This window comes from Salvelinus namaycush, chromosome 1 (genome assembly GCF_016432855.1).
Source record: "Salvelinus namaycush isolate Seneca chromosome 1, SaNama_1.0, whole genome shotgun sequence".
Lineage (NCBI taxonomy): Eukaryota > Metazoa > Chordata > Actinopteri > Salmoniformes > Salmonidae > Salvelinus > Salvelinus namaycush.
This window is the reverse complement of record NC_052307.1, coordinates 18,472,786-18,500,667: the sequence shown is the minus strand read 5'-3', so window position 1 is coordinate 18,500,667 and position 27,882 is coordinate 18,472,786. Positions and strand designations below refer to the sequence as shown.

The 27,882-nt window shown below is 44.1% G+C and overlaps 3 protein-coding genes across 7 annotated transcripts; 2 read left to right on the top strand and 1 right to left on the bottom strand.

Annotated features, from left to right (window-relative positions):
• The first annotated feature begins 4,563 nt into the window (after positions 1-4,563).
• Positions 4,564-8,290, top strand: zgc:158260 (uncharacterized protein LOC571389 homolog). The gene is made up of 7 exons (XM_038997289.1): positions 4,564-4,923; positions 5,283-5,461; positions 5,575-5,737; positions 5,905-6,102; positions 6,261-6,404; positions 6,547-6,624; positions 8,192-8,290. The coding sequence occupies exons 1-7, from the start codon at positions 4,564-4,566 to the stop codon at positions 8,288-8,290; spliced, it is 1,221 nt and encodes a 406-aa protein (XP_038853217.1).
• A 373-nt stretch (positions 8,291-8,663) lies between these two features.
• On the bottom strand, positions 8,664-20,788 carry LOC120055039 (coiled-coil domain-containing protein 158-like). 4 transcript variants are annotated; one of them, XM_039002936.1, is made up of 23 exons: positions 20,216-20,783; positions 18,967-19,021; positions 18,666-18,808; positions 18,330-18,496; positions 18,062-18,171; positions 16,974-17,280; positions 16,798-16,874; positions 16,481-16,591; positions 15,799-15,913; positions 15,534-15,653; positions 14,700-15,152; positions 14,267-14,435; positions 12,289-12,441; positions 11,766-11,878; positions 11,422-11,580; positions 11,227-11,319; positions 10,944-11,051; positions 10,460-10,614; positions 10,147-10,206; positions 9,913-9,962; positions 9,538-9,708; positions 9,229-9,333; positions 8,664-8,796 (listed from the first exon to the last, which is right to left on the bottom strand). In XM_039002936.1, the coding sequence occupies exons 1-23, from the start codon at positions 20,316-20,318 to the stop codon at positions 8,729-8,731; spliced, it is 3,165 nt and encodes a 1,054-aa protein (XP_038858864.1). In that variant the 5' UTR covers positions 20,319-20,783; the 3' UTR covers positions 8,664-8,728. The 4 variants fall into 4 exon arrangements, with proteins under 4 accessions (XP_038858864.1, XP_038858951.1, XP_038859018.1 ...); XM_039003023.1 differs by lacking the exon at positions 10,944-11,051 and having other exon boundaries at positions 20,216-20,785; XM_039003090.1 differs by lacking the exon at positions 16,481-16,591 and having other exon boundaries at positions 20,216-20,781.
• On the top strand, positions 20,138-27,036 carry LOC120055323 (cyclin-G2-like). Of its 2 annotated transcripts, none has more exons than XM_039003294.1 (8): positions 20,138-21,335; positions 21,859-21,988; positions 22,074-22,211; positions 24,628-24,878; positions 25,018-25,096; positions 25,190-25,288; positions 25,547-25,749; positions 25,994-27,034. In XM_039003294.1, the coding sequence occupies exons 2-8, from the start codon at positions 21,860-21,862 to the stop codon at positions 26,106-26,108; spliced, it is 1,014 nt and encodes a 337-aa protein (XP_038859222.1). In that variant the 5' UTR covers positions 20,138-21,335; position 21,859; the 3' UTR covers positions 26,109-27,034. The 2 variants fall into 2 exon arrangements, with proteins under 2 accessions (XP_038859222.1, XP_038859156.1); XM_039003228.1 differs by having other exon boundaries at positions 20,139-21,260; positions 25,994-27,036.
• The last annotated feature ends 846 nt before the right edge of the window (positions 27,037-27,882 follow it).

The following is a 27,882-nucleotide window of genomic DNA, read 5'->3' as shown; positions in this document are numbered from 1 at the left end:
ACCAGGGATGTTCCCTTGATAAGTGTGTGAATTGGAGAATTTTCTTGTCAAAATGTAACAAGTACTTTTGGGTGTCAGGGAAAATGTATGGAGTAAAAAGTACATTATTTTCTTTATGAATGTTATTAAGTAAAAGTAAAAGTTGGCAAAAATATAAATAGTAAAGTAAAGATACAGTACCCCCAAAAAACACTTAAGTAGTATTTTAAAGTATTTTTACTTAAGTACTTTACACAACTTGTCGAGGCACAGATCTGGGGAAGGGTACCAAAACATTTCTGCAGCATTGAAGGTCCCCAAGAACACAGTGGCCTCCATCATTCTTAAATGGAAGAAGTTTGGAACCACCAAGACTCTTCCAACAGCTGGCTGCCCGGCCAAACTAAGCAATTGGGGGAGAAGGGCCCTGACCAAGAACCCGATGGTCACTCTGACAGAGCTCCAGAGCTCCTCTGTGGAGATGGGAGAACCTTCCAGAAGGACAACCATCTCTGCAGCACTCAACCAATCAGGCCTTTATGGTAGAGTGGCCAGATGGAAGCCACTCCTCAGTAAAAGGCACATGACAGACCGCTTGGAGTTTTCCAAAAGGCACCTAAAAACACTCAGAGCATGAGAAACAAGATTCTCTGGTCTGATGAAACCAACATTGAACTCTTTGGCCTGAATGCCAAGTGTCATGTCTGGAGGAAACCTGGCACCATCCCTAAGGTGAAGCATGGTGGTGGAAGCATCATGCTGTGGGGATGTTATTCAGGGGCAGGGACTGGGAAACTAGACAGGATTGAGGCAAAGATGAACTGAGCAAAGTACAGAGAGATATTTGATGAAAACCTGCTCCAGAGCGTTCACCTTCCAACAGGACAACGACCCTAAGCACACAATGCAGGAGTGGCTTCGGGACAAGTCTCTGAATGTCCTTGAGAGGCCCAGCCAGAGCCCGGACTTGAACTCGATCGAACATCTCTGGAGAGACCTAAAAATAGCTGTGCGGCGACACTCCCCATCCAACCTGACAGAGCTTGCGAGGATCTAAAGAGAAGCATGGGAGAAGCTCCCCAAATACAGGTGTGCCAAGCTTGTAGCGTCATACCCAAGAAGACTCGAGGCTGTAATCGCTGCCAAAGGTGCTTCAACAAAGTACTGAGTAAAGGGTCTGAATACTTATGTAAATGTGATATTTCAGTTTTTTTTTAATTATAAAGTAGCAAAAATGTCTAAAACCCTGTTTTTGCTTTGTCATTATGGGGTATTGTGTGCAGATTGATGAGGAAAATAAACAATTTAATACATTTTAAAATAAGGCTCTAACCTAACAAAATGTTGAAAAAGTCAAGGGGTCTGAATACTTTCCGAAGGCACTATATACAAAGTATGTGGATACCCCTTCAAATTCGTTGATTTGACTATTTCAGCCACACTCGTTGCTGACAGGTGTATAAAATCAAGCACACCGCCATGCAATCTCCATAGACAAACATTGGCAGTAGAAAGGCCTTACTGAACAGCTCAGTGACTTTCAATGTTGCATCGTCATAGGATGCCACCTTTCAAACAAGTCAGTTGGTCAAATTTCTGCCCTGCTATAGAGCCCCGGTCAACTGTAAGTGCTGTTATTGTGAAGTGGAAACGTCTCGGAGTAATAATGGCTCAGCCGTGAAGTGGTAGGCCACACAAGCTCACAGAATGGGACCGCCGAATGCTGAAGTGCGTAGCGGGTGTGGGAGTGAATGATACATTTAGGGACAGACATAGAAGTGTACATTAGAATATAGGAGGAGAAGGCAGACATGAGTGAATGGATACAGGCTGGTAAAAACAGGAAACTAAGACATAACAGACATAATGGCCAAAGCCATTATAAGCATAAAGGCTTAGGGTAAACTTAAAGTACATTGTCTAGGACAGGAAACTAAAGCAAGCCCATAAGTGCATAGAATAGCTGGATATACCGAGGTCAGAGGGACATACAAAGGAGGGGGCCAGCCAAATGACCAACAGATGGACTATAGGCATAATACATATTTATATTAGGACACTGAGAAGGTCCTGGCACCATTGTAATCTACGGTAATCAAGAGCGGATACAGGCGTTATTGGGCATGAACAAGCAGGAAGCCTGAAAATGAAAGACAATGGTAACATATGACGTATGAGAAGTAATTTAATTAACGTATGTGATGGACTCATTTTTATGTGTGTGTATAAGAACAGAGCCAGTGCTTATGGAAGGTGGTCTTTCCGCGGACTGACACGGCTTCTGATATTTTATATTGTCTTGTAAGAGTGTTATATTTCTGAGACGATTATCCACGACACGGGTAAAAAGTCTGTCCTTGGTTGCAACACTCAGTACAGAGTTCTGAACTACCTCTGGAGGCAACGTCAGCACAAGAACTGTTCATCTGGAGCTTCATGAAATGGGTTTCCATGGCAGAGCAGCCCCACACAAGCCTAAGATCATCATGCGCAATGCTAAGGGTCGGCTGGAGTGGTGGAAAGCTTGCTACCATTGGAAACGCGTTCTGTGGAGTGATGAATCACGCTTCATCTGGCAGTCCGATGGATGAATCTGGGTTTTGCGGATGCCAGGAGAATGCTACCTGCCCCAATGCATAGTGCCAAATGTAAAGTTTGGTGGAGTTAATCTTAACACTACAGCATAGAATGACATTCTAGATGATTCTGTGCTTCCAACTTTGCGGCAACAGTTTGGGGAAGGCCCTTTCCTGTTTTAGCATGACAATGCCCCCATGCACAAATGATGTCCATACAGAAATGGTTTGTCGAAATCGGTTTGGAAGAACTTGACTGGCCTGCACAGAGCCCTGACCTCAACCCCATCGAACACCTTTGGAATTATTTGTAATGCAGACTGCAAGCCAGGCCTAATCCCACAACATCAGTGCCCGACCTCACTAATGCTCTTGTGGCTGAATGGAAGCAAGTCCCTGCAACAATGTTCCAACATCTAGTGGAAAGCCTTCCCAAAACAGTGGAGGCTGTTATAGCAGCAAAGGGGGTTACCAACCCCATATTAATGCCCATTATTTTGGAATGAGATGTTTGACAAGCAGGTGTCCATATACTTTTGGTAATGTAGTGTACCTTAAAAAAAGGTAGGGGCATGGATCAGAAAACCAGTCAGTATCTGGTGTGACCACCATTTGCCTCATGCAGGTCGACACATCTCCTTCGCATAGAGTTGATCAGGCTGTTGATGGTGGCCTGTGGAATGTTGTCCCATTCCTCTTCAATGGCTGTGTGAAGTTGCTGGATATTGGTGGAAACTGGAACACGCTGTAATACACGTCGAGCCAGAGCATCCCAAACATGCTCAATGGGTGACATGTCTAGTGAGTATGCAGGCCATGGAAAAACTGGAACATTTTCAGCTTCCAGGAATTGTGTACAGATCCTTGCGACATGGGGTCGTGGATTATCATGCTGAAACATGAGGTGATGGTGGCGGATGAATGGCACGACAATGGGCCTCAGGATCTCGTCACGGTATCTATGTGCATTCAAATTGCCATTGACAAAATGCAATTGTGTTCGTTGTCCGTAGCTTATGCCTGCCCATACCATAACCCCACCGACACCATGGGGCACTCTGTTCACAACGTTGACATCAGCAAACCGCTCACCCACACGACGCCATCTACCGGTACAGTTGAAACCGGGACTCATCCGTGAATAGCACACTTCTCCAGAGTGCCAGTGGCCATCGAAGGTGAGCATTTGCCCACTGAAGTTGGTTACGACACCAAATTGCAGTCAGGTCAAGACCCTGGTGAGGACTATGAGCATGCAGATGAGCTTCCCTGAGACGGTTTCTGATCATTTGGGCAGAAATTATTCAGTTGTGCAAACCCACAGTTTCATCAGCTGTCCGGTTGGCTGGTGTCAGGTGACGAAGCCGGATGTGGAGGTCCTGGGCTGGCGTGGTTACACGTGGCCTGCGGTTGTGAGGCCGGTTGGACGTACTGCCAAATTCTCTAAAACAATGTTGGAGGCAGCTTATGGTCGAGAAATTAACATTCAATTCTCTGACAACAGCTTTGGTGGACATTCTTGCAGTCATCATTCCAATTGCACATTCCCTCAAAAGTTGAGACATCTGTGGCATTGTGTTGTGTGACAAAACTGCACATTTTAGAGTGACCTTTGTTTTGTTCCCAGCACAAGGTGCACCTGTGTAATGATCATACTGTTTAAATCAGCTTCTTGATATGCCACACCTGTCAGGTGGATGGATTCTTTTGACAAAGGAAAAATGCTCACTAACAGGGATGTAAACAAATTTGTGCACTAAATCTGGGAGAAATAAGCTTTTTGTGCATATGGAACATTTCTGGGATCCTTTATTTATCCTTTTTTAGCTCATGAAACCTGGGATGAACACTTTACATGTTGCGTTTATATTTTTGTTCAGTATACATAACATAGACACATAACCTTCCATCCAGTCTCTCTGGACTGGAGCTTCCAAATGTTAATGAGGGCAATGTGAAAGTAGAAGGCTTTAATTTAGCTTTGACCCACAGGTACAAGGAAAAGTTGATGACCAAATGCCTGAAAGATGCAAAGAACAAACATCATCTCTCAGGTGCTTTGGATGGCCGTCGTTGGCGTTTTCTAAATGTGGGACTTGATGACTTCAGAGATGGGTATCCTAGTGCTGGAACAGCGGTTCTCTCTCAGGCCCAGAGGGGCATGTCCCCTTCCATTTTTGGGATGCCAAGTCCTACATCTCTCTCTGATAAAACACAATGGAAGCGCTTCTCGAAAGAGCAGGCTTGCTTCTCTAAGAAGAACCCTCAGCAGCAGGCACACCGGGAGCATGTGGCTGCAGTGGAGCACAAACTCAAACAGCATCCTCTGGCTCTGTACCCACATTTAGAGCATGGCATGCCCCCAGAGGTGAGTGGCAGGTAGATAAGACTAATCAGCGATATAATCACATTGCAGATAAAAGTTGCCTCTCGATCCTTTTTACAGTAAGGCATAAAGGGCTGGTTTCCCGGACACCGAATAAGCCTAGTCCTGGACTAAAATTCAAAAAACATGTTGAATGGAGATCCTCCATTGTAAAGGCTTCAGTCCAGGGTAAGGCTTAATCTGTGTCTGGTAAACCAGTCCCTAAAGTATACATCAGATGGCCCATGCACATACAATTCTGAATTACAGTAATCAACTCTTACGCTGTTCTTACAGCAGGACTTTGCTTTGCTTACTTGTAACACAATATAATGTCCTACTGATTGTCTTTCATCCCATAGTTGTTTGATCAGGTGATATGTGTCCTGGACCCGGATATGTGTGTGAACAGAGCTTCTGCAGTGACTTCACCAGAAAAAGAGGAGCAGGCGGACGACTGCACTGAGCCGTGGGAAACCATCATGCGTGAATCGGAGTCAGAGGAGGAAGTGAGAGAGGGACCACCTGTCAGTGCAATAATGTAAGTAGATATCTAGAGAAGTATGTTTTGGGGCAAACTCTTCATTACTAGGGTATAAACTGTTCATCTAGTGGTATAACTACTGTTGTTAACCCTTTATTATTTGGCTGAAGGACTGACGATTTATGTGCAAAGAACCCTTACAAAGGGCTGCAAAGAAAGCAGAGCAGTGCCAAGGAAGACCAGATAGTAAACGTCAAACGACTGCGCTCCCCATCTCAAGACGAGGACATCAAGAAAGTCACTAAGCTTTTCTGTGACTGGGTCGCCTCATTGGTAAGCACAGCTAACAGAAACCGGCCAAGAAGGTGAGGAATACACACCCCAATTAAAGGTCAAGTAAAGATCAGAATGATGAATCATCATGAATCATGCTTGTAGAAGCAGGAACGGAGGCTTAATGATCTTAACCTCTCTGGTAAATGAATGGTTGACTCTCGTAGGGAGGAGAGAAGAACAACCTGACTGAATCCACCCTACAGGGCCTGTTTGTCAGTGGGTATGAGAAGAAGCCGTCCCTGACCTTCCCTATCCAGGTGGTTGAGCCTAAGAACGTGCCAGAGGACCTACGTAACTCTGTGGAGGATCTGCGCAGAGCCCACACCTGTGAAGACCCCTTAAAGGACTCAGAACCATACAAGGTATTGAGTGTCTCAGCTTGAGGCCCACAGAACTCACAAAACAGATGGATGAAAATGTATCAATTGCTTGTAAAGTTCTTCACTTTCTAAACAGCATTACCCACAACTATGTCCACATCCTGCCTATGAAAAAAATATAAAATGCACATGTTCAACAGAGCAAACCAGGAACTAAAAGGCCCAAATATGGAGCATGGTACCTGGATACTAAAACATGGAAGAAAAGAGATGCTGATGAACCATTAAGAGACCCCAATGTCATCCCTGAGGACTTTGAGTTTCCTGCACAACCAAGTGAAATGGTGGGTCTTTGGTATAACTCTTACACTTGTCCTTGTTCTTTGTGGGTAAAAACGAGACAACTGTCTTTGACTATTAATCAGAATATCAATCCCCATTGACGGTTCAGGTAAAATTGTCTGATATAATTTGTCTTCTCAATAGGATGATGAACTGAAACAGATGCATGGGACTCAAGCGTTCAAGCAGTTCATCATCAGCAAAGGGCTGAGGGTGCCTAGGGTAAGACAACATTGCTTCACATTTTTACACAGGTCATACTTCACAGCACAGGTGTTTGAATTTCAATGTCAGTTAATATATACAGTACCAGTCAAAAGTTTGGACACACCTACTCATTGCAGGGTTTTTCTTTATTTTTTATTATTTTCTACATTGTAGAATAATAGTGAAGACATCAACATTTGAGATTCTTCAAAGTAGCCACCTTTTGCTTTGATGACAGCTTTACACTCTTGGAATTCTCTCAACCAGCTTCATGAGGTAGTCACCTGGAATGCATTCAATTAACACTTGTTAAAACATTAATTTGTGGAATTTATTTCCTTCTTAATGCATTTGAGCCAATCAGTGTTGTGACAGGGTAGGGGTGGTATACAGAAGATAATCCTATTTGGTAAAAGACCAAGTCCATATTATGGCAAGAACAGCTCAAATAAGCAAAGAGAAATGACAGTCCATCATTACTTTAAGACATGAAGGTCATTCAATCCGGAACATTTCAAGAACTTTGAAAGTTTCAGTCGTAAAAACATTCAAGCGCTATGATGAAACTGGCTCTCATGAGGACCGCCACAAGAAAGGAAGACCCAGAGTTATCTCTCCTGGAGAGGATAAGTTCATTAGAGTTAACTGCATTTCAGATTGCAGCTCAAATAAATGCTTCAGAGTTCAAGTAACAGACATCTCAACATCAACTGTTCCGAGGAGACTGCGTGAATCAAGCCTTCATGGTTGAATTGCTGCAAAGAAACCACTACTAAAAGACACCAATAAGAGACTTGCTTGGGCCAAGAAACACGAGCAATGAACATTATACCTGTGGAAATCTGTCCTTTGGTCTGATGTGTCCAAATTTGAGATTTTTGGTACCAACTGCCATGTCTTTGTGAGACAGAGTAGGTGAACGTATTGTCTGCATGTGTGGTTCCCACCGTGAAGCATGGAGAAGGTGTGATGGTGCTTTGCCGGTGACACTGATTTATTTAGAATTCAAGGCACTTACCCAGCATGGCTACCACAGCATTCTGCGGCGATACGCCATCCCATCTGGTTTGGGCTTAGTGGGACTGTCATTTGTTTTTCAACAGGACAATGACCCAACACACCTCCAGGCTGTGTAAGGGCTATTTGACCAAGGAGGAGAGTGATGGAGTGCTGATGACCACAATCACCCGACTTGAGATGGTTTGGGATGAGTTGGACCGCAGAGTGAAGGAAAAGCAGCCAACAAGTGCTCAGCATATGTGGGAACTCCTTCAAGACGGTTGGAAAAGCATTACAGGTGTAGCTGGTTGAGAGAATGCCAAGCGTGTGCAAAGCTGTCATCAAGCCAAAGGGTGGCTACTTTGAAGAATCTAAAATATATTTTGATTTGTTCAACAGTTTTTTGGTTACTACAGGATTCAATGTGTTATTTCATAGTTTTGATGTCTTCAAGATTACTTTTCAATGTAGAAAATAGTAAAAATAAAGAACAACTAGTAGGTGTAGGTGTCCAAACTTATGACTGGTACTGTAAATATTTTATCTGAAATTGGTTGGCTTTTAAACTTGGGTTTCTTTTCAGTTTCTGAGTACTCTCTTTGAAGAAGAGGAGGGAGACAACCGATCAAGGCCAGATGGAGCAGGCTCTGCTTCAACACGGAAGGGGACCGTGGTACTTTAGGCAGGTTTCAATAGGCAATATGTAGGGCAGTTACAATGTAGTATACTCAATTTGTCAAAACAAACTGACATAAAACATTTGACGCTACGCTGGTACAAAGGTTCTCCTAATTTTTCACGAGTTTTCATACGTTTCCAAATCACTGACTGGCTGTCAATGCATGTACATCAAAGATCATCCTCGGTTACATTGACTAATGACATCTTTCATGAATAACAAGAATATCCTGCTAGCCTGTTGTTTATCCTCCTGTCATCATATTTGGTGCCAATCCTCTATATTTGGTGTCAATTTTGCCATGTTGATAGTAACATGCCATGGACAAATTATATTCATAATAAAAGACAATTCACCATAATGATCATAGAGTGCCTTTACTTTTAAATACAAGTTTATTTTTGTTACACAAGTACACATTCACTCAGAGCCTTGATTGTTCTAAAGCTTCCTTTTGTCTTTGACATTTCTCATCCTCTTCTCCTGACCCTTTATCATAGAGGACATTTCTGAAAAAAAATAAATATATATTATTACTTAAAATGCATTTTGTAGTTTCTTCACAGAAACTGCGTTTTCAAGATAAACTGTATTGTCCCAAAGGTGGCAGTTATCTTATCGGACATAAACAGCAATGGAATTTTTCTGGATTAATCAGGAATTTCTGTTTTCATGAACTTGACCTATCCCCAAACCAATATAATCATTGTCCTGATTCTCTGTGTCCTGATGACATTCCTATTAAACAATTTGGTCTGGTACGTGAGCCAGGGAGGGGCAGACATAACAAGGAAATCTGGATTCTCACAACTGTTACATTTGGACAACATTGGGCAAATTCAAAACTCCTAATACAGATTCAGATCTTTAGCACTGATGTCAATCACTAACCACTGTGCTGCACAGCAGTCAGATGAACAAAAAAAACTCTGTTCACAAACCATGGTTCTTCATCTGCAAGTCCTCCACTATGTTTTGGAGGCTGTCCAGTTTTCCTTGCAAGTGCTTGCATGTGTGTCCTGTAAACTCAGCCTGCGGATTGGCCACTGGACAAACATTTCAAGTGAAACCACAAGTTACTCACTCAGAAGTCATCAAATTAGAGTTCTGAAATTCAAACATTATTATGATGCCATACTGTAAAGTAACCAAGGTTCTCCAAGGCCATTTCATTGGGGACATTGTCTCCCATTTATTACACAATGGTTACACAACTGAGTTGTAATAATGCTGAAGGCAGTGGGACTTACAGGTGTGTGTGTCTGAGAGAGGGCTTTCTGCGTGAGGCCTGCTCTGTGGTGGAGGTGTGGGGTTGTGGTCAGAGGTCAGAAGTGAGTGTACAGGGGACCTGCGGCCCAGTGCCATGGCTCGAGGGGACGACGTGTAGCAAGGCAGAGATGCAGCAAAAGAGAAGTCATGGCCTGTAGAAATAGCAAACAATGTCTGAAGTGGAGGAATGGTTAACTGCTGAAAAACTGTATACCTTGATCATATCATGTTTGAAGGGGAACCACAGGGATGATAATGGGTCTAGTAGAGTGATATAAAAGGTGAAATTAGGAAAATAAAGCACATGATTGGTTGAGTGTGTTAAAATGGTTGATTGTTCTAACAGAGAAACTTACTGGCGCTTGAGAAGGTGCTGTTTAAATTCCGCTCATCCAGATCAGTTGTCCTAAGGAGGTGAGCCACACCACATATTGCATACACAAACATGCATTAGAACGAAGCCACAGACAGACACTGCACATTCATGTGGCCTGAGGATTAGTGAAGCCAATATACAGAGGTAGGGACCGGTTGCCAACAGCCATGCTCAGGCAGTCAGAAACAAGAGGTTCAAGGATACATGCTCTTACCTGCTGTTGATCCCCTTTATCGTTTTGGCATTGCTTGTAATATTTTTGGTCACATCGTTGCTGTAAGAGACATTTTTATTGCATGAAATTTGAATGAAAGAAGCTCCACATGATTGTAGTTGATGGGTTGATTGAGAACCAAAGAGAACACAAGCTCTGCATACATTGAGAAACATGTCACATGGCTGTGAAACATTTTTGTGAAATAAACCACTGTGGTTTCAGAAACCAAGTGAATGACGCACAACAAAAACATTTGTGGGGGAAAAAACTAGTAGCATCGTGATCTTTAACGTCACACTCAGAGACTTACAGTGTGGTCCTGTGATCGCTCTCTGGAACAGAGCTCCTTCTGAGGGTGCTTTTGTTGGTGTGTGGTCCAGGATTTTCAGAAATCACACCTCGTAGCTCTTTGACTAGGGACCGCAGCTCCATGGTGGGGCTTTCCAGCAGCTGCTGAGGTTTCAACTGTAAGAGGGGTGAAGAGATGCTGAGTAAAATACCATTATGGCTTACACTATATTCAACACAGAAATCTATTGTTGACCATCTGGAATACTTCCATGCTTTCAGTAAATTGGCTTAGATCCGGCTGTTCCGGAGTCAAGTCAAACGGTTGATGAACGAGTGTCATGCTGCCACAAGAATGCAATCAGGGTGTGTTTTTAATTTTGGGGAAGTCAGATGTGCTGAGCTTATGTCTTTCATTTCCACCACTGAAAAAACAGCAACAAAGCCAGGCCCTGGAAGGATTGGAGCCGCAAGGCATTTTGTAGGAATTTTCTGTATTGATCTACCTCTAGCATGCACTTTGAGCCGTGCTGGCTGGAGGGTAGTGCAGTCAGGGCTGTTGGGCTGGAGAGGGAAGCACGCTGAGCATTCCCTGTGGCTCGCAGGTTTTGGCCCTGCAGCTCATGCAGAAAAGACACAGCACTTGAAAAAGCATACATACAGCATAGAAGGCTATAGACAGTTTAGAGGAGAAAGAATATTCTGAGTACAATGCAAATCAAACAACAAAACAGCATATGCATTAGACCTCTATAGAGGCAGATGGACACCCATCCTAGTGAGCTGTACCGTCACATCCAGAGCATGCTGCAGCTTCAGCCGTACAAACTCCTGCTCTTGCAACTGGATGAAGTCTTGACAGTGGACAAAGCTCTCAGACATCTGAAGAACATTGTAGGTGTAAATGGGGGTCAGTCAGAGCGAGATATATATTTCTCTTCATACTGTGATAAAGTGAGTAAATACAAGGTAGTGCCACACCACCTTGTGTAGGGCCGTCTCCAGTTTGGCCACTTTCTCCCTGAGCCGTCTCTCCAGGGAGCGGACGGTCTCCACCTCCGCTGCCACCTGTCTCTTCTCCTCAGTGACAGAAGCCAGCAGCTGGATCTGACGCTTACTCTCTAGACTCTGGTAACGCTTCTCCTGGGAAGAGAAAGACCATATTGAAGGCAGATTATTATACATTTAAGTGAACACCAGAATATCTTGCTGTTTTAAATCCCTACTTAATTAAGGACACAGGGCTTTTATCTGTGTGGAAGCCAGGGCATGTGTAATAACGATAGACACGATGTGGAGCACTAAAGTAGACATTGAGGTGTTCCTACCTCGGTCAGTTTGTCCATGGTCTCCTCCAGGAGCTGGATTCGGCCCTGGAGAGTGTCAATCTGTTCCCGCTTGGCTGTTATCTGCTTCTGCATCCCCATGGCAACCTTCAGGCCTGGACAGAGAAAGGGGAGACGGGGCAGAGAGGATCGAGTCAATCAAGGTCTATCTACTCTCATCTCTTTCTGTCGATTCAATGGAGGAGGAAATGAATCAACCAAATCCAAGGTGAAGTGTCACAATGAGTGACACAGAGCATGAAAGATAACAGAAGGGCCCGCACACTGAATAAGCTCCCAATTACCACATTTATCGACCACGTTTCGATCCAACACGGATCTTCGTCATGTCAAAAGAGCATCCATTTTTTGGGGGGGGACAAAAATTCTCATTACTTCCAGAACTATCTACTCATCAGTGTCCCGAGTCAGTCCTCTCTCATCTAAAAACTCATGCATAAACATAAGCATAAACATAAACACAGATCTCCGCTATAATATGTTCTCAGTGATGTGCAGTGCTGACCGTGTCCGTCCGCTCCCTCCAGGGTCCTCAGGGTGCTCCTAGCCTGGTCCAGCTCAGCCCGGGTGGTCTTCAGCTGGGCCTTCAGACCCACCACCACGCCCTCCTGCTCTTCACTCTTACTGCTGTGGAGCCTCTTCAACACCTCATGCTCCTCTGGGGGACAGACAGATGGTGAACAAGAAAAACAGACGCTACATGCTGTACTGGTTTTCCAACACAGTCTAGCAACATGATCATTGTTCTTGCTGTTTGCCACTGAAGACCTGTATTTTTCCCTAAAGACTGGAGAAATGGAGGCCGTTAAATCAAATCACTGAAAGGTCTTTATTATTGCAGAATTAATAAAGATCATAATTCATACAAAAACATTAGCAGATAAGTGTTTGCCTGAACAGAGAGTCGATGCATCATTTTATCTGTGCGAGGGGAATATTCTCATATGAAAGCCATCTAAACTCAGCAAAAAAAGAAACATCCTCTCACTGTCAACCTCATTTATTTTCAGCAAACTTAACATGTGTAAATATTTGTATGAACATAACAAGATTCAACAATTGAGACATAAACTGAACAAGTTCCACAGACATGTGACTAACAGAAATGGAATAATGTGTCCCTGAACAAAAGGGGGGTCAAAATCAAAAGTAACAGTCAGTATCTGGTGAGGCCACCAGCTGCATTAAGTACTGCAGTGCATCTCCTCCTCATGGACTACACCAGATTTGCCAGTTCTTGCTGTAAGATGTTACCCCACTCTTCCACCAAGGCTCCTGCAAGTTCCCGGACATTTCTGGGGGAAATGGCCCTAGCCCTCACCCTCCGATCCAACAGGTCCCAGACGTGCTCAATGGGATTGAGATCCGGGCTCGTCGCTGGCCATGGCAGAACACTGACATTCCTGTCTTGCAGGAAATCATGCACAGAACGAGCAGAATGGCTGGTGGCATTGTCATGCTGGAGGGTCATGTCAGGATGAGCCTGCAGGAAGGGGGGAGGAGGATATGAGGGAGGGAGGAGGATGTCTTCCCTGTAACTCACAGCGTTGAGATTGCCTGCAATGCCAACAAGCTCAGTCCGATGATGCTGTGACACACCGCCCCAGACCACGATGGACCCTCCACCTCCAAATCGATCCCGCTCCAGAGTACAGGCCTTGGTCTAATGCTCATTCCTTCGACGATAAACGCGAATCCGACCATCACCCCTGGTGAGACAAAACCTTGACTCGTTAGTGAAGAGCACTTTTTGCCAGTCCTGTCTCGTCCGGCGACGGTGGGTTTGTGCCCATAGGCGACGTTGTTGCCGGTGATGTCTGGTGACGACCTGCCTTACAACAGGCCTATAAGCCCTCAGTCCAGCCTCTCTCAGCCTATTGCGGACAGACTGAGCACTGATGGAGGGATTGTGCGTTCCTGGTGTAACTCAGGCAGTTGTTGTTGCCATCCTGTACCTGTCCCGCAGGTGTGATGTTCGGATGTACCGATCCTGTGCAGGTGTTGTTATAGGTGGTCTGCCACTGCGAGGACGATCAGCTGTCCTTCCTGTCTCCCTGTAGCGCTGTCTTAGGCGTCTCACAGTACAGACATTGCAATTTATTGCCCTGGCCACATCTGCAGTCCTCATGCCTCCTTGCAGCATGCCTAAGGCACGTTCACGCAGATTAGCAGGGACCCTGGGCATCTTTCTTTTGGTGTTTTTCAGAGTCAGTGAAAAGGCCTCTTCAGTGTCCTACGTTTTCATAACTGTGACCTTAATTGCCAACCGTCTGTAAGCTGTTAGTGTCTCAACGACCATTCCACAGGTGCATGTTAATTAATTGTTTATGGTTCATTGAACAAGCATGGGAAACAGTGTTTAAACCCTTTACAATGAAGATCTGTGAAGTTTTGATATGGATTTTTACGAATTATCTTTGAAAGACAGGGTCCTGAAAAAGGGACGTTTCTTTTTTTAACTGAGTTTATGACAGCCAATGTACCTGTGAGGCAGACCAGTTGCATGCGTTGCACCTCTAGCTCAGCGGTGAGCTGCTGTTTCTCCAGCGTCAGCTCCTTGACACAGCAGCTCTGTTTGGACAGGCCAGCCTTCTGTACTCGCCTCTCCTGCTCCAGCACCGCCAAACACTCCTCACGCTGCTCCAAGCATGTCTGTAAAGGGAGGGACTCAGCAGGGTTGGAACGGTATATAGTAGGATAGCTTTGAAAACACACCCAAAAAGAAAAATATGGAGTATTATACAATCCAAGACAATGAACAAGCCTGAGGACTCCCCTTAGCAGCCTGAATGACCTCAAAATTTGGTCTTGATTTAGAAGCATGCCAAGTTCCCCCCCCAGAGAGGTAGGAGACAACCAACCTTGAATCTAAAGTAGATGATCAAAACGAACTAACTAGCCAACTAACTAACTAACCCTTAACTGTTGGATCTCCAGCTTGTGCTCATTGAGCTGGTTGCTGAGGCGGCTCTTCTCGTTGTGCAGGGAGTCAATGCTACGTCCATGCTGCACCGTCATCTGGGTGGTGCTCTCCATCTGCAGCCGCAGCAGGGCCACCATCTTCTCCCTGTCCTCCAGCTTGAGCCTCAGCACCTCAGTCTCTGCCTTGAGGGCCTGGCAGCTGCCCTGGGCTTCCTCCAGCCTGGCCCGTCCCTGCTGCGCCTCCTGCAGCCTCAGCTGCAGCTCCCTGTCCCTCTCCTCCAGCAGAGCCTGGACCTTCTTCAGCTCCTCATCCCGGTCACCCTTCAGGGCTTGCAGCTGCAGCTCCTCGTCCCTGGCCTTGTACAGCTGGTCTGCGGTCAATTCAAGCTCCCGTCGCACCACAGCCAGCTCCTTCTGCTGCTCCCGCTGATGCTTCTCGCCCAACAACTGGCAGAGGAGACAAAAAATAATGAGTGTTTGACAACTAAAGCCTTGGTGTCATCTTCCATTAAAAAAAACAAAAAATGATGCTTGGTCTGCTCCTTCTCCAGCTGCTCACGGGCCTGCCGCAGCTCTGACTGACCCCACACACGTAATACACTACTGACTCTTATTCAAACATCTGTTTGATTTCATGGGTTTGAATTGATAAAAAATAAAATAAAAACGTATCAAAGCCAGATTCATATCAAACATAATGATAGACAGACTGAGTTGCTGGAATCAAAGAATGTGCAATGTTAAGATAGTGTATCTCTTTCTACAGCAGCAGGGAGCTAAGGACGTACAGTATCCTTGCTGTTTGTGTCTGAGGCTGGGCTGTATTACCGTGAGCTGGCAGAGCCGAGAGTCCAGCTCCTCTGTCTGCTGGAGGGATCTGTCTCTCACTCTCTGGGCCTCCCCCAGCTGAGACTGGGCCTCGGCCAACAGCATCTCCAGAGCACCCACCTGGTACACAACATCATGACAACCCAAAGCATCAGAACCTTCACATAGAATATTACAATGTCTCCCTCCTAAACCTTTGTTTGAAAAGACTAAAGACCACTCTATTATTCTACATCACAACCGGCATGTGTGTGTTAGCTGTAACCTTGTCTTCATGGCCCTGCTGGGTGTCCAGTAGTTCGAAGCGCAGGACGGAGAGAGCTGACTCCAAGTCATTGACCTGACACTGGTGCACTGAAGCCTGGCTTTCACCTTGTTTTCTGGTGAAAGGAAATAATGCATTAATTTGGACACTTTTTGAAAGATTTGACTGATATTATATTCATTTTTTTGTATTTTACCCAGTTTTTCTCCCCAATTTCAATCTTGTCTCATCGCTGCAGAAGTGAAGGTTGGGTCACGCGTCCTCTGAAACATGACCCGCCAAACCGCGCTTCTTAACACCTGCCCGATTAACCCGGAAGCCAGCTGCACCAATACGTCGGAGGAAACACTGTTCAACTGACGACTGAAGTCAACCTGCAGGCACCTAGCCCGCAACAGGGAGTCGCTAGACTGCGATGAGCCAAGTAAAGCCCCCCGGCCAAACCCTCCCCTAAACCGGACGACGCTGGGCCAATTGGGTGCCGCCCTATGGGACTCACGGTCACAGCCAGTTGTGACACAGACTGGGATCGAACCCGGGTCTGTAGTGACGCCTCAAGCACTGCGATGCAGTGCCTTCGACGGCTGCGCCACTCGGGAGGCCCGAAAATAGAGAGCTTTGAATTTAATTCAACTCAGGAAATATGTAGATATAGTATTGCTAGTTAATTCATGTCGCTCACTGTAACAACTCCACCTGGACATGCAAGCTGGAGGCACTGCCTCTGGAGCTGCTCAATTTCTCAGTCAATATCGCCACCTCCTGGTCATGACTGGTAGTGAGCTGCTCCATTCTGGAAAAGAGTAAAGCAACTCAAGCAAGGCAACTTTACATGTCACCTCTAGGAACTTGCCTCGAACATACATGCGGTTTTAGGGTTACAACAAATTCTATACCAGACAGCCTTACATGCAGGTAATGTGTGGGCTATCAGATTAGTGAATGACTGTAATCCCAAGTCACTGAGACAAGAATTGTGGAAAGTTAATGAAAATGCACCTTTCCCTTTGCTCCTTCAACATGATCTCTGCTTTCTCTTGGCATTTCTGTTCTTGAGTCTCCATCTGCTCCTTCAGCTGGCACAATGAGTTAGGAATGGAAAATACAATGTCAAGAACAACATTTCAAACCCTTGATAAGTGTTGTGTGAAATAAAACATAACACACTGTCTTACCAGCAGAAGGCTTTCTCTCAGATTGTGATTTGCATGCTCCAAGTCGTGTAATACTTTCTCCACTGCAACACCCAGTGCGTCCTGGCTGGTGTACGAATTGTTTCCACAACGTTTTTCGTAAGCCAACAGCGTGGAGTACACCTCCTGTAGTGTCCGCTCCCTTGACTCTGCTCTCCCGCTCTGTGACTTTGCTTCCTCCTCAGCCTCCAGTAGCCTCTGGTCCCCGGTCTGTTTAGCGGCTTGCAGCTCCCTGATCATTGCTTGCATTTTCCCCATTACATCTGCCTGTTTTCTGCTCTCTTTCGTTCTGAGGGACAAAACAATTAACACCCAATTGACACTCACTGGTTGAATTAACGTTTTTTCCATGTAATTTCAATTAAATTAGGTGGAACCAACGTGAAATAGATGTTGAATTGACATCTGTGCCCAGTGGGAATTGAAGGGACTGTAAAACATGTCCTACACTCCCGTTGCAAAGAACCTGTATGTGTCCAAAGGTATATGTAACAGTATAACTTTAGTCCGTCCCATCGCCCCGGGCGCGAACCAGGGACCCTCTGCACACATCAACAACAGTCACCCACGAAGCATTGTTACCCATCGCTCCACAAAAGCCGCAGCCCTTGCAGAGCAAGGGGAACCACTACTTCAAGGTTTCAGAGCAAGTGACGTCACCGACTGAAAGGCTGCTAGCGCGCATCACCGCTACCTAGCTAGCCATTTCACATCGGTTACATTCACCCCACTTTCGACCTCCTCCTCTTTCGCAGCAACCAGTGATCCGGGTCAACAGCATCAATGTAACAGCACAACTTTAGTCCATCCCCTCGCCCCGACCCGGGCGCGAACCAGGGACCCTCTGCACACATCAACAACAGTCACCCACGAAGCATTGTTACCCATCGCTCCACAAAAGCCGCAGCCCTTGCAGAGCAAGGTGAACCACTACTTCAAGGTTTCAGAGCAAGTGACGTCACCGACTGAAAGGCTGCTAGCGCGCACTACCGCTACCTAGCTAGCCATTTCACATCGGTTACATATACAGTACAAATGGCCTACAGTGCAACAGTTTCAGCTTCAATTACCTTAGATCAGTCAGGGCATCTTTCTCAATCTGGAACTCCTGCAATTTTGTCTGCAGCTTGATGATGGACTGACGGAAGTAGAACTTCTGCTGTTCATGAAGCTCATGTGTCTGAAAGAGTATTAGCAAAGGTTGCAATCAATAGCACCTCATGTGGCAAAGAACTGCATGGATTTTGATATTAGAATCATTGAGTTCAAGAGGCCTTCCACAGTAATATATAACTCTCACCAGGAAAGGAGAAAAAAATAGGACTATCTCACACTAACCTCACTCAGCTGCTTTTGGAGCTCCGACACCTGTTGAGAGTAGTCCCCTATTGCATTTTCCAAAACATCTTTCCCAGGGAAAGTTATGCCACTTCTAACCAGCTCCAGGCCATATGTAAGAGGCTGGATCACAGACAGCACTTCTGAGTTCTCCTCCGATGAACCATCTGTAAAATAAAAAAATGTAAAGTGGCAATAAGGAACACTACTACAGGTAGTTTCATAATTCAAAATAGGCTAGTGACATATTTGGTTGTGACAATAGCTCCGATGTGTAACTGTATAGCTAGTACTGGCTATATTTTTCTTCATGACACAAGAAAACCACATACTCACCCATAAAGATGGGAAAGTAATTCATTTGTGAAGGTGAGCTGCTGGGACATGTGCGTCCCATTTTCTCCATGGTCATTTTAGTTGCATGTTCCACCTCTTCTTGCAGCATTTGGGTCTCCTTGGTTCGTCTGTCAAGCTCCTCACTATAAAGAAAGAACGTAACAAACTTGCTTCCAAATGGATGATGGTTCATGGTGCAAAATGCAGACAATCTGTTTTCAAATACAGGTAGCTAGTGTTATGAAAAAGCATGTGGGGGAGTTAGCTAACTAGAGTAATTTAAAGAAAAGGGCAAAATTACCTCAACTCATCCAGATTGTTGTACCTTCTAGAGACAGTGCTGGTGTCATTTGTACCTGTAAGGTAGAGGAAGCTTGCTAAATTAGAAAGCCAAAGAGGGATTGCTCAGTGCTGCCACTGATGCCAGGAATCAGCACAGCGATGTGATAAGACCGGGAACTTTGCTAGAAGGTTAGTAGTTAGCAATGTTATACACTATATATACACACAAAAGTATGTAGACACCCCTTCAAATTTGTGGACTTAGCAATTTCAGCCACACCCGTTGCTGACACGTGCATAAAATTGAGCACATAGCCATGGAATCTCCATAGGAAACATTGGCAGTAGAATGGCCTAATTGAAGAGCTCAATGACTTTCAACGTGGTGCCGTCTTAGGATGCCACCTTTCCAACAAGTCAGTTCGTCAAATTTCTGCCCTGGTCAACTGTAAGTTCTATTATTGTGAAGTGGAAACGTCTAACGGCTCACCCGCGAAGTGGTAGGCCACACAAGCTCACAGAATGGGCCCGCCGAGTGCTGAAGAGCCTATAAATCATCTATCCTCGGTTGAAAAACTCAGTACAGAGTTCCAAACTGCCTCTGGAAGCCACGTCAGCACAATAACTGTTCGTCTGGAGCTTCATGAAATGGGTTTCCATGGCCGAGCAGCCGCACACAAGCCTAAGATCACCATGCGCAATGCCAAGCGTTGGCTGGAGTGGTGTAAAGCTCACCACCATTGGACTCTGGAGCAGTGGAAACACATTCTCTGGAGTGATGAATCACGCTTCACCATCTGGCAGTCTGACAGACTAATCTGGGTTTGGCTGATGCAAGAACACTACCTGCCCCAGTGCATAGTGCCAACTGTAAAGTTTGGTAGAAGAGGGCTGTTTTTCATGGTTCGGCTTAGGCACCTTAGTTCCAGTGAAGGGACATTTTAATGTTACAGCATATGTAACCGATGTGAAATGGCTAGCTAGTTAAGGACCGCGGGTGACTGTTGTTGATGTGTGCAGAGGGTCCCTGGTTCGCGCCCGGGTCGGGGCGAGGGGACGGACCTAAAGTTAAACTGTTACACATACAATGACATTCTAGACGATTCTGTGCTTGCAACAGTTTCATGTTTCAGCATGACATTGCCCCCGTGCACAAAGCGAGGTCCATACAGCAATGGCCATGATTTTGGAATGAGATGTTCGACGAGCAGGTGTCCACATACTTATGTAGTGTAGCTAGCTAACGTTAGTCAGGTTAATTTACTTACTTGTTGTTGGAATCTCGTGCAATAAACCATCAAACAATTCAGAGGATTTGTAAATACATAAATTACTATCTTTGGATATGGAATTTTGAAATCCAGATGACATTATTAGTTGGTTAGCTAGCTAGCCGTATGGGATAGCATGTGGAAATCAACCAGCGCCTGCAAGCAACAAGTAGTAGCGAAGCTTCATCCCCATGGAAACTGTTGATTTCGCGCTTTCTTCACTCAGAGTTGGTGGATTTTAGAAACAGGAACTCCCCAAAGTTGTTGCTAAATCTGGACGTTTGTAGATACCATCTCAAGAACAAACAGAAATATGGTTACTTTTCCGTTAAAACAAAATATTGAAGGGTAGTAAAACAAAAGTCCGTCGGTCGTCACTAGTTACCACAGCCATTAAGCCATATGCCGCGTTCAACACAACTGGGAACTCGGAAAAATACAAGGTCAAATCATGACGTCAGTAATCTTCAGGCCGGAAAGTCGGCGCTCGAGAAAGAGGCCCGAGTTGGATGACCGTCCAAATCGATATTTTTCCCAATCGGAGATTCCCGAGTTCCCAGTTGTTTTGAACACGTCATGGTAATTCGGAAATCTTCGACGTCCGACTTCAGTGCGTTCAAAATATCTGGGAACTCGGAAAAAACGAGCCCCGATTGGGAACAATCGATTTGAACGGATTTCCAACTCTTTCTAGACCTGAAGATTCCTGACGTCCATTACGTATTTTTCCGAGTTCCCAGTTGTTTTGAATGCAGCATATGATGCAAACCCTGTCCATCGTTAGCCTACAACGTGTCGTCATCCACTGGTGCAAGATGGATGTTGTAGTCTCGCAGTTTGTTTAGACAACGACCCTATGATCCTTCCGCATTTCAGATGGAAATGATCAACACCAACATCAGGAGATGACAATTTAGGAACTATCTTGTTAATTTACGTTATAGCTAACTAATCGATTACACTTTGTTGTAAACGAAATGGAAATTTGAATACTGAGTTGCTATATTTTCATAAAATCGTCTTGTTTCAAGCGTTTGGCAAAGTAAGACATGTCTCTGTCTTGTTAGCTAACGTTAATTAGCTGGTACTAGCTTGTTGACCCAGTGTTTTGCAGATGGTAACTACTGTTGCTAAATAACGTTACTCTTTGCATGTAATTTGAGATACATGGGATAGTTTATATGATTAATGTGAATAATTGCGTCAGAAATAATTTTCCACATACGGCTACAAATATGAGCTTGATAGCTAACTAACCTACGTGACCGATATCGATTTCTCACGTAGATAACTTAAAACACCTCTCCCTTCAAGTAGCATTAGAATAGACTGGTTGCTTTTCAACAAGGTTCCGTCCATCCATTCTACTATCGAATATTTTCCTGGATACTTTATATAAGAAGTAATGTAAATGATTGAAAATGCTAACCTTTTTTTGTGTTTAAGATGACTGTATTGGGCATATATTGTTATGTCACAGCTAGCTATCTAGCGGGGTGATGTGCATATTATTGGTGGCTGACCGTTGATACTTGACACCCTGTGGGTGGGGTAAAGACAGTCTAAATTTATAGGCTCTTTCTCGGAGGGAAACATGTTAGTTATTTCTTTCGGATCTAGCTAATCACGTGTTTTTTCAGGATGCAAGATCTTCAATACCTTGACAATGAAACATGTTGGCTTGTCAAAGAGCTGAAGTCAAACATTTCTCAAGAATCATACTTTTTACCTAGGGAAACTGGCCTGAATATAATGGAGTCTGCAGCAGAGGTAGGTATTGCTGACCCAGTTACATATACTCACTGTACTTACCTTTCAGTTTTTTGATGTTTTGTTATTTACCATTCATTTTCAGAATCACAATGGAGTCTCTGCAAAATGCAGAAATGCCAAAGTTGAAGACTTGTGGAGCCTGACCAGTTTCTTTGGTTTCAGCACCCAGACATTTGTTCTGGCTGTCAATCTACTGGATAGGTTCTTAGCCATTATGAAGGTGTGTATTATTTTAACCTATTACAGGCTAAGCCCTGTCTAAGCTTGGGGGGGGGGGTCTACTAAGCTATATGGAATTGTTTTAAGAAGGTCATACCAAGGACCATTTAGCTATTTGATTTAGAATTGTAAGACCCCTTGAAGTATCCCTACATTTTTTTTTACCTTACTGCTATTCACCCATACAAATGCATTGAATAACAGATTCTACATGGAACAACAGATAGTCCCCCCCAAAAAGTCAAAAGGAGAGATATAAGAAAGATCATGATTTTTAATTAAATTTATACATGTATTTAACCCCTTATTTTTGGCTCTAAACAGTCTCCATATATACTTCCATTCATTTTTTTCAACTGGTACCGGGGGACCTTCAGATGAGTCTTGTGAGGCCTTTGGGTGTCATAGAGCAAAACATGTATGTGAGAGTCTCACCTTTCCACAGAGGGCTCATATTAGTGTGTAGCCCAAACTGTTTGGACGCTACAGACAGAAGTTGGCAGCTCGGCTGGACCGACTTCAGACGAGTCCCAAGACGGTGGTGGGAGTCACCAAACCGCTTGGACGCTACAGATGATTTTGTGAGAAGATGGATTTTCAGATTTTAGGGATGGTTCATGGTCTAACAAACACTGCTCTAGCTCTGTCACTTTTCACTGCAGAGGCGGAAGTGCGACATCGGTGGATGCGGTGGATTGAGACGCATCCAATGCAAAAAAACATATCTATATCTCTATCTTAAACTGACAGATTTTTCTGGGGATTTTTGTATTATGCTAATTCATATTTCAGTGGGGGCGCGGACATCGACTTAAAGATATGCTTGTTGTGTTGAGATATGGTAATTCTGGATATTCTACGGAATTAGCGTTTTGTAGGCATTTTGTTTATTGTTTAATACCTGTGTTTGTTGTTTAATTTATGTCAATTTGCGTGCCCTTTACTTTGTTTAATTATACTGAACAAAAATATAAACGCAATATGCAACAATTTCAAAGATTTTACTGAGTTACAGAAAGCAGTCAATTAAAATAAATAAATTAGGCAACCATTTTCTATGGATTTCACATGACTGGGGATACAGATATGTTGGTCACAGATACCTTTAAAATATATATTTTTTTAAGTAGGGGTGTGGATCAGAAAACCAGTCAGTATCTGGTGTGACCACCATTTGCCTCATGCAGCATGACACATCTCCTTCGCGTAGAGTTGATCAATCTGTTGATTGTGGCCTGTGGAAATGTGTCCCATTCCTCTTCAATGGCTGTGTGAAGTTGCTGGATATTGGCGGGAACTGGAACACGCTATCGTACTCGTCAATCCAGAGCATCCCAAACATGCTCAATGTGTGACATCTCTGGTGAGTATGCAGGCCATGGAAGAACTGGGACATTTTCAGATTCCAGGAATTGTGTACAGATCCTTGCGACATGGGGTCGTGGATTATCATGCTGAAACATGAGGTGATGGTGGCGGATGAATGGCACGACAATGGGCCTCAGGATCTCGTCGTGGTATCTCTGTGTGTTTAAATTCCCATCCATAAAATGCAATTGTGTTCGTTGTCCGTAGCTTATGCCTGCCCATACCATACCCCGCCGCCACCATGGGGCACTCTGTTCACAACGCTGACATCAGCAAACCTGGTCGCTCACACAACGCCATACATGTGGTCTGCGGTTGTGAGGCTGTTTGGACGTACTGCCAAATTCTCCAAAACGACGTTGGAGAAGGCTTATGGTAGAGAAATGAACATTAAATTATCTGGCAACAGCTCTGGTGGACATTCCTGCAATCAGCATGCTAATTCTGGGGAGCTCCCAGGTGGCGCAGTGGTCTAAGGCACTGCATCTCAGTGCTAGAGGCATCACTACAGATCCTGGTTTGATCCTGGGTTGTATCACAACCGGCCATGATCGCGAGTCCCATAGGGCAGGACACAATTGGCCCAGCGTCATCTTGGTTAGGGGAGGGTTTGGCCGCGGAAGGCCGTTCATTGTAAAATAATAATTTGTTCTTAACTGACTTGCCTAGTTAAATAAAGGTTAAATAATTGCACGCTCCCTTTGTGTTGAGTAACAAAACTGCACATTTTAGAGTGGCCTTTTATTGTCCCAAGCACAAGGTGCACCTGTGTAATTATTATGGTGTTTGATCAGCTTCTTGATATGCCATAACTGTCAGATGGATGGGTTATCTTGGCAAAGGATAACTGCTCACTAACAGGGATGCAATCAAATTTGTGCACCAAATCTGAGTGAAATAAGCTTTTTGTGAGTATGGAAAACTATTTCAGCTCCTGAAACATGGGACTTTACATGTTGCGTTTATATTTTTGTTCAGTATATAATAGAACTCAGGAGAAGTAGCCCATTTATGCTGACTTATGTATCACTATAATGGTATGTTCACAGGTCCAACCTAAGCATCTGCCTTGCATTGGAGTCTCCTGTCTCTATATTGCTGCCAAAATGGTTGAGGATGAGTGTAACATCTCACCCACCCATGAACTCATCCGCATCAGCCAAAGCAAGTTCACTGTTTCTGACCTCAGCCGCATGGAGAAGATCATCTCTGGAAAACTCAATTTGGAGCTCAAAGCCGTCACAGCCTTAACCTTTTTACACTTATACCATGCTGTCATCGTATCACTTACATCAGAAAGGTGAGTGCTTTGTTTCTTAATTGATAACTTTTTGCATTATATCATCAGTGAGTATTTTTCCAATTGCTAGAAGCTGTAAAGTTGATCTTCTGATGATCAATTGACATGAGGCTCACATGAGGGTTGCCTTTATTTTAAGGGAGGAGATCCCAAGCATTGGGAGACTGGAAGCCCAGCTAAAAGCCTGCTTATGTCGGCTTATTTTCTCTAAAGCAAAAGTAAGAATTATTCTCAGGCCAACACAATTGTTAAATTATAAGAATGTTTACTTTGAGTTGCAGGACCGATATGTTTTTTAATTTTTTTTTCAGCCATCGGTGCTGGCACTGTCTGTCATTTGTCAGGAGTTTGAAGCCCTCCAGTCTCTTGCCATGTTGGAAATTGTCCAAGAAGTCCAAAGGCACCTAAAGGTATTATACAGTTTAATTACAGACCTCAGTATGTATGACATCATGACCAATGACAGGTATTATATTTTTATAATACGAAGACCCACTGAGACTGACATTATACAGTAGCTTGACCCTGCCACTTTAACAAGTGACATCAAATGAAAACATGCTACATGAAAATTAGCACCTTCTGACCTGGCTGAGACAACATTTTCCAAGACTATTCTATTTATGTCTTCTGTCAGCCTCCTCAGATGTTTCTTATTTCTTTCACAGATTGTTGACAGTGAGTTACTCTACTGGAGAGGACTTGTGGCCAAATGCATGACTGAGTACAGCTCAAGTGAATGTAACAAACCAGACAACAAAAAACTGGTGTGGATCGTTTCCAGACGAACTGCCCAAAATTTGCACGCTAATAACTTCAGTGTCCCTGAACTGCCGACCATTCCAGAGGGGAGCTGGGGTGAAAGTGAGAGGTAAACAAACAGCCCCTTTAATGCACTTTACTGTATAATAATATTCATATTTAATATCACTAGAGCTACTGTGTGTGTATATAAATGCTCATTATTGAACTGTAACATAATGCACCACATTACTTCTACATTGTACAGCAATGCTATGATGTTTCAGGGAAGAAGAAAAACATAACATTAGATCAGTGGAACAGTGGCTTGAAGACAGTAATGATGACATCTGTTCTCCCCTGTGTATATTTAGTGAGGATTCCTGTGAGGACATGAGCTGTGAAGAGGACAGCCCGTGCAGCTCTCCTGGCAGCGACGAAAAGGGAGCCTTCTTCCCCATAGAGTTTCGCAACCAGGGCAGAAAATGATACTCCCTCTTTTTGATGAGCTGAAACTTGTGATTGAGATTATGTAACCAGGGTGCTAACTGTAACTTTCCCTAAATGTAATGTTTCCCCTTCCTTGTAGTCATGATTCAGAACCAAATTGTTTCTTTCACTTAGCATACTGTATGTGTGACAGACTGGTATCAAACTCGGGTTGCCTGCGAGCCTTGTTAGCCCTCTCCACTAAAGCCTAGGTGTGGACATAAGTCTTCCTGTCTAAAGCTAGGTTACTGATCACGGGAGATTAGTCCAACAAACCTCTGCTACAAACATATGTATTCTGGAAATACTGAACAACAGGCCCTATCAAGTGCCTGTGTTAGTCCATGTGCTGTTTTTAAACGTTTGTTATGATTTTAGATCTGAGTGAGATTTAAATTGCAATATCTTGGCAGCTGACTGGCAATAAGATCTTTGAAAGCCTTTTTAAAGATGTTGCTGGTGTCAATCTATGTCCAAATTTGACACATTCCAGGTGACATTAAGCACAATGGTGAAATTATTTTCTTCCTAGGATGTCAAACCTGTGCACTGACTGTTTAAATCAATGGGAAATACCCAACATATTGGTACATTTGTGCAAAAATGTACCTGTTTTATAGAATAATATTCATGTAAAAGCTTCCTATACACCACGTTATTGTAATGTGTTCGTAAGATTATATGCAGGATGATACTGTATTCTATGAATGGTGACTTGTATGTAAATGTGATTGTGTTCGAGAATGATGGGGATTGTTGTCTATTGAGATTCAGTACATGTGCAAAATATTTATATTTAAACAAATAACAATGTACATAAAATGAAGAAAGTTGTATCATGCTTTGTGAATAGGCCATCTTATGTTACTGTATATCAACATTGTTAGAAATGAACCAAGAACCCAACAAATAAAAGAGTATTTTTAAACCTGTTGTGTATTCCCTATTATTGTTCATTTTGTTTAACGAATGAATCATACACAATATATACAAAAGTATGTGGACACCCCTTCAAATTAGTGTATGGCTATTTCAGCCACACCCGTTGCTGACAGGTGTATACAATTGTGCAAACAGCCATGTAATCTCCAGAGCTGCTCCAGTCAACTGTAAGTGCTACTATTGTGAAGTGGAAATGTCTAGGAGCAACAACGGCTCAGCCACGATGTGGTTGGTCCTACAAGCTCACAGAACGAGACCGCCGAATGCTGAAGTGCGTAAAAATCGTCTGTCCTCGGTTGCAACACTCACTCCCGAGTTCCAAACTGCCTCTGGAAGCAACGTAAGCACAAGAACTGTTCCTCTGGAGCTTCATGAAAGCAAGCCTTAGATCACAATGAGCAATGCCAAGTGTCAGCTGAAGTGGTGTAAAGCTTGACGCCATTGGACTCTGGAGCAGTGGAAACGCATTCTCTGTAGTGATGCGTCACCATCTGGCAGTCTGACAGATTCATCTGGTTTTGGCAGATGCCAGGAGAACGCTACCTGCCCGAATGCATAGTGCCAACTGTAAAGTTTGGTAGAGGGGCTATTTTTCATGGTTCGGGCTAGGCCCCTTAGTTCCAGTGAAGGGAAATCTTAACACTACAGCATACAATGACATTCTATATGATTCTGTGCTTCCAACTGTGTGGCAACAGTTTGGGGAAGGCCCTTTCCTCTTTCAGCATGACAATGCCCCCGTACACAAAGCGAGGTCAATACAGAAATGGTTTGTCGAGATCGGCGTGGAAGAACTTGACTGGCCTGCACAGAGCCCTGACCTCAACCTCAT